General features: G+C 34.7%; 1 protein-coding gene across 1 annotated transcript; it reads right to left on the reverse strand.

Moving 5' to 3' along the window:
- Positions 1 to 3,677: 3,677 nt before the first annotated feature.
- LOC140961734 (uncharacterized) lies at positions 3,678 to 6,978 on the reverse strand. The gene is made up of 2 exons (XM_073420406.1): positions 4,328 to 6,978; positions 3,678 to 4,151 (listed from the first exon to the last, which is right to left on the reverse strand). Exons 1-2 carry the CDS (start codon positions 6,813 to 6,815, stop codon positions 3,754 to 3,756), a joined length of 2,886 nt encoding a protein of 961 aa, XP_073276507.1. The 5' UTR covers positions 6,816 to 6,978; the 3' UTR covers positions 3,678 to 3,753.
- Between the last annotated feature and the right edge of the window lie 213 nt (positions 6,979 to 7,191).

The raw sequence follows: 7,191 nt of genomic DNA on the forward strand, positions 1-7,191 counted from the left end.
GGAAAAGCAAAACGCATAATCAATTAGTCATAATTTGCCATCTCAAGTGCAATACTTTTTGAATAACATACATACAGAAACTATATGTAACGAAAAATTTCATAAGCTCCATTTCCACTTCCCCCACTCTGCATTGGCATGACTAGACGAACAATCATTCACTATTTCACCACTGGAAAATGTTAAAACGTTTCAGATAGACATGCTATGAGATAAAGATCCTTTTTTCTCATATGGGTTAGGATAAAAAGTAAAATAACATACTAAAAAAGCCTATATTTGAAGAGGGCTCTTCATTTTCAAGAGAAAATTTGTAAAAAGTTTATGCCTGGCTTCATCCTGTCTGCCTTCAACCAGCGAAAGAGAAAAAAGGGGCCCGAGGAAGAAACAACAACTACTGCATTTGCTCCCCTCTTCATCTGTCAAAACCCAAAAAAGACCTCGGATTTACATCGCAACAGCCAGATGCTACCTACTTCTTGAGAAGGTCAACCCCGTAATTCCACACCACCAACCTCCAGCTCCAAGCTCCAGATTCAGAGAAAGCCATTGCAGTATCACCTCACATTGCTGTTTTTATCACCTTCTTCTCAGGTTTTAGCACAAAAAAAAAAAAAACAAAAAAGACTCAACCTTTGTCTCTGGAGAAACTCCAAGAAAAATGTCAAATGGCGTATGGTATTTGCTATTGTGGGAGAGTGAAAGATTAATGGAGAAAATATATTCAATTGGGGGATTTGGGAGTAGGGGTAGGTCGGTGAAAGGCCATTTTCAACTTTCTCTTTGTTCTCATTCCCTTCTAAACTCTCTCTGGTCTGTCCCTCTTCCCATTTTTTATTAAGTGATGTATTTTATTACCTGACTGTTTGCTGTAATAATAATAATAAATAATAATAAATATTAAATATGCTGGTGAACTAGTAAATTATCATATTATTTTTTTTAATTTAATTATAAAAGGTATTTAAAAAATAAAATTTCAAGTAAATTTTATTTGTAACCATTTATTATTGACTAAAAACCATTAAAATATATTTTACAAAAAAGGTAGTAATTTTTATTTTATCTTAAAATTTTTATTTTCTCATTTTTCCGTTCCAAAATATCCAAAGTATATTATATTCCTCGGAATGTTTTCATCAATTTGATTTAAAATAAATTAGATTTCAAATTAAGAACGTTGAAAGATAGCATATTTTTAGATAATTAGGATTATAATTAATAAAATATTTTTACAATTATTTTATATAAACCGATTTATCTACTTATTAGATTAAAATATAGTAATTAATTACTCTTATCAACACTTCTTCGGGGAGCCTGTCGCACATGACTTGTCACTTGACCAGTGTATCGAAGTATAGCGACTGCATGTTCCAACATCATCAAATATGAAAATATCATTGATTTTTTAATCAATGTTTGTTGATATCATTTTATGATAATTTAGTTTGATATTATTAATTCTAATCAATATAAGTTTATAATATTTATTTTTAAAAAAATTAAACACGTGTTTTAAGTTTATGTGTGTGTGTATATAATCAATTTCTAAGAATTTGGTTGGTTGATATCAATTTATGATAATTTAATTTGATATTATTAATTCTAATTCTAATTAATTTAAGTTTCTAACCTGTATTTTTTTTAAAAAAATTAATCATGTGTTTCAAGTTTCAACAAGCCAATAAAATTGAACTAATTAAATGACCAGAAGAAAAGTTACAATTGATAGATTAAATAATCAATTTAAAATTTATAATTTTCCGCGAGTAACATTTATTGATAATTGATTTGACATATAATATAGGGTTGTTTTCAAAGCAAAATAATACATTTCAAATGGCATTAAGAACTGTGGAAAGAAATTTGAAAGATTAATCTACATTAGTAGGACTTTTGTGCATAAAAATGTTTATAACAAGTTTTTGAGTAATTTTCACCCCAAAAACGAATTATAATTAAGAGTATTTTAAGTAAGAGTGAGTTTTTTGTGAGAATGTCTCACTGTATATACGCGAGACAGGTCGACCATGTCCATACTAACAATGAAAAATAATAATTTTGATATAAAATTAATAGTTTTTCATTGTCAAATCAGGTTGAATATTTGTATCACAAAATTGACTCGTAAAATAAATCTCATAAAAATTTTGTGTTAAAGGAATTTACATTTCACATGCCATAATTAATTTTTATATCACCCAAATGTTTAATATATTAATTAGCACAAAAGCAATTTGCATGTATATAATGAATTTATGTTATAAACTTAATACTTTATTATANTTATAGTTACTCATAATTGAAGTTTTTATAATTGGGTTTGTACTATTTCTGATATTCATAATTATAGTTTTTATAAATGGGTAGGTACTATTTTTGATAGTAAGATTTAAAGTTTTTATAAATGGGTAGGTACTATTTTTTACAGTAATTTTTTTATGCAAACAAATAATTTGTTAACCCAAAAAAATATTCGATAGCAGTCCCACATATTAAGTCAATTCTTTAATTCTAACCTAAGTCACATCAATTTATGACTAATTTAATTGATGACACTTAAATATTTATAATCACACTAATGACCCCAACAATTCCAATAATCTCACACTCAGGTATATTTGTAAACTTATAAATGTGTTAAATTTAACGAGCTCAAAAATTTTGTCATCATAACCATGGCAAAAACTTGTGTGAGACGGTCTCACGAGTTGTATTTTGTGATACGAATATCTTATTTGGGTCATCCATGAAAAAATATTATTTTTTATGCTAAAAGTATTACTTTTTATTGTGAATATCAATAGGATTGATCCGTGAGAACATCTCACAGATAAAGATTCGTGAGACCGTTTCACAAGAGACCTACTACATAACCATATGATTTCCTAAAAATATGTACATATCACAAATTTCAATATAATCAAAGGACGTAGATTCACCACTGTTTACTTCATTACACTTCATCATTCTAGATAACAGTCTGGGCTGGACGAGCCCAGTAATATGGTGCTTCGGGCCAGCCCAGTAATATGGTGCTTCATTACACTTCATCATTGTAGATAACAGGCTGGGCTGGGAAAGCATGCACCACGTTGCGACGTACCAAACTCATGAAAGGATAAAACAGGACCCTCCAAATATTATACGCAAATCGTAAAGGGCAGAATCGGAAACACCCCATTTTCATGCAAGCTAAAAGGAGTCCCTCCGAATCAGCACATTCTTTTTTCTTTATAATCACATTCATTTGATTGGACTTCTTTCACCTTAAAAAAAAGAAAGGGGAAATAAGTTGCAAAAAATAAAAGCTAGAGAATTATTTCCTTTTTTTGGTCCAATAATGATGATCATCATGGTCTAAGCGTCTCCAATTTTCTGGTGTTGCTTACATAAATTTCATTATATATATTATCACACATATCTAGCATCGCACCGACGTCTATCTTTTCGAATGCGTTTCATGTTCTAGATCACAGCAACATATGAAAATGCCCCTGCATGATAGTCAGTCCATAATAAGCTAACACATTCAACATCAAGGACGTATATATATATATATACTTTGCTAGCCTGGTAAAAAATGTTCAAAATATTTACAATAAGCAACTGCAAAGACCAGAGAGTGGTATCATGTGTACTCCCACTTATGTTAGAAAATTAAAGACTGCCGATAAATACTATAGCTTATCCTTTTATGCAACGCTTTCAACTTTCAATAAGCCATACTCCGTGTCTAACTTAAAAACATCACAGATCAAAGCTATTTTTAGGCTTGGTGGTGGTGTCCGCAGTTTCCTTTAGCTTGTTTGATGCCATGCAACATTCAAATCGGCATGGATCTGCCTCGATCAACAACTGAACGACCTCATTCATTGTGGGACGTAAAGCAGGTGTCCTACACGTGCAACGTATGGCGATTAGAAGAACTTTGATCATCTCTTCTTTGAACAACCCCGAGACTCGTCTGTCGAGTACCTCCAACGCCCCTTCCTTAGTCTCCACCTTAGTGGCAACCCAATATATGATGTTCTTGTTCTCACCAAACTCTGCTGCAACAGGCTTTCTACCCGTTAGTAGTTCCATTAGCACGACCCCAAAACTGTACACGTCACACTTAGTCGTCGCCTTGGAGGAAAAGGCATATTCTGGCACAAAAATAAAGAGATTTAGAGTGCATTTTTAGATAAGAAAGTTGTTTACATAACACTTTATTTGAAAGCCTAATAAATGATTTTTTTTTTGGACTCGGTGTTTCTGAATTCAAACTCGTCCTTAAAATGATATTGAAGAATCGCAAAGCTCAGATGATCAAGAATGTAACCTGGTGCCAAGTAGCCATAAGTTCCTGCAATAACAGTTGTAGTAGAATCCTTTGATCCCCCAGCCTGCAAAACCTTAGCTATCCCAAAATCCGCGACTTTTGGCTGGTAATGAGCGTCCAAAAGTATGTTCGTAGATTTGATATCTCGATGGATAATGGGAAACAACAAATCGTGGTGAAGATACGCCAATCCCTGAGCAATCCCTAGCGCTATCTGGTGTCTTTTAGGCCAATCCAAGATGAAGTTTTTTTCTTTGTGAAGTGCATTCCAGAGGTTCCCATTTGTCATGTATTCATATACAAGTAAACTGCATTCTGGACTGGAAAGATAGCAGTACAATTTTACAATATTCTTGTGCCTAATGCTACCTAGAGTCTCAACCTCAGTTTTGAGTCCTTCATCAAGAATCAACTGGTCCTCAGGAGGTGAATCTTTAGCTTTTCGACTGGTCCAGAGTTTCTTGACAGCAACAAGTTCCCCATGTTTCAGATGAACCTTGTAAACGGTCCCAGATCCTCCATATCCCACGATGTTTTTCTCAATCATGGCCACCATGATCTCACGTTGATCAAAGGTTAACAGGTGGAAACACTTGAAATCATATGAAAAAACTGACGATGAAACTGTATCCTCTTTTTCAAGCATTTTCTCGTCTTTGCTTAGACATCTTTTTAGAAACAGGATGGTTCCAAGAACTACGATTCCTAAAGAAACCCCGATAAGCCAAGCATGGTTTATTTTCTTCCGGTTATAAACTCGAGAACATACGGGAAAGTTATGATCAGACGAGTAACGATTAGAAGGCATACATAGGCTTGGATTGCCAGAAAAAATCTTCAACAATCCACTCTTTATAAATGACATAGGAATTGGTCCTGAAAGATGATTGTTCGATAAGTTTAAAGAATTGGGAAGCAGCTCACTCAGCCTTTCTGGGACTTGTCCGGTAAACGTATTACTTGACAGATCAAGAACATTGAGAGATTTCAGTGAAGAAAGCGATTCGGGGATCAAAGAACTCAGGTTGTTACTTTGTAGAAGAAGAAGATTGAGCAATATCAAGCCTCCAATTTCCGAAGGTATGGGACCGAACAAAATATTGTTACTAAGATCAATTTTAACCAAGTTCACAGCAAGAGATATTTCAGATGGGATAACACCTGAAATCTTGTTTCCTTGCATGAAAAGTTCTGATAAATTCTTGGCATTTTCAATGGATCTTGGAATATAACCACTCAAATGATTATATGCCAAATCGATTATCGAAACATGAGCAAGACTAAAAATCCCTTCTGGTATATTTCCTTCCAAATCATTACGGCTAACACGAAAACGGATTAAAGACTCACATTTTGCGTAACTTCCAGGCAGTTCTCCAGAGATCGAGTTCTGAAGCATGAGCAGGTAGTTCAGTTTCCCTCCGCTGCACAACCCTTCCGGAAGTTTCCCAGAAAGACGATTCTCAGACAAATCCAAGGCAACCATGGCTGATGATTTTCCCAGATTTTTTGGGACTTCACCAGTCAAGAAGTTGTCGTAAAGGGACAACGTGTTTAATGTTGTCAAATTCGCAATAATAGCCGGGATTTCCCCTGTCAGACTATTGTTGTAAAGTTGAAAAACTTTCAGATTTGGGAGCCGACATATGGATTCTGGTATACTGCCACTGAATTTGTTTACAGACATGTCTAAGTCTTCTAGTTCTGTCAGATTTCCAAGCTCCTCAGGTATTTCACCATCGAGTTGGTTGTAGTAAAGTTCCAGCTGCTTCAAATTCTTTAGCTTTCCAAGTTCTTTAGGAATTCGTCCCGTCAGATAATTGCCACTCAATTCAAGATCAATCAAGGAACTCATGTCTCCTATAGTGCCCGGGATTTCGCCAAACAACATACAAGTTGTCAGCACCATGGACTGAAGTTTGATCAAACTTGATATGTTGTGTGGCAGTTTCCACAAGCTGAACCCTTCGTTTTCGTTAAAATTCAGCACCTCAAGATTTGTGAGATTTACGATTGATAAAGGGAAGTCACCAGAAAAACGGTTGTAAGAAAGATCAAGAATCTTTAAAGCTTTCAAGGGAGAGAAATCTGGTAATGAACCTGTGGAACGTGTAGAACTCATGTTTAGTTCTTCCAACAAAGTACACGCCACGATGCCACGAGGGAAGGTTTCATTAAAGTTGTTGTTTCCTGCACGAAGAACCCGTAGTTTCGGAAGAAAGGAGCAGACTTGATCAACAGGGAATTTCCCAGACAGAGACCATCCAGAGATATCAATCTGCACAACATTTTCTTGATCATCACAAGATATCCCGGTATAGTTGCAATAACCGCCGTCGTCCCATTTGCCTGAATAATTCCCCGAGAGTGTACTCTTTGCAATATCAAAGAACCGAGACTGAATCTCAATGGTAGCAAGGGAAGAACGAAAAGACGAGAACACGATCAGAAAAAGTAAAAATGAACGTGCCAAAACCATACTACACATGATCGAGGCCCAAGTTTTGGCTATTTTTGTTGATGCAAAGGATGAGGAGAGGAAGACAAGAGATATATAAAGCACTAAGATCGAAAAAAATCTAAAGAAAAAGGAGGTTCTTGCATTGTTGTATTGATTGAGATAAATTTAAAGAGGCGCGTATATTTGCATAAAGAAGCTTTATGCTTATACTCTCCCACTACAGAATAATAACATCAAGCATGATTAATAGCTTTATATCAAATAGATGTTTGCTAGCTCGCAGTTTGTTCGATATTTTCGCACGGAGGACGTTGATCATGGCCACTTATTTCTGAATCATTCCATTCTGTGTGCATCTTGTATCTTGTTTACTATACATATAGCGTGTTCTTTGTCACCTTGG

Source organism: Primulina huaijiensis, chromosome 16, assembly GCF_012295235.1.
Source record: "Primulina huaijiensis isolate GDHJ02 chromosome 16, ASM1229523v2, whole genome shotgun sequence".
Taxonomy (NCBI): Eukaryota; Viridiplantae; Streptophyta; class Magnoliopsida; order Lamiales; family Gesneriaceae; genus Primulina; species Primulina huaijiensis.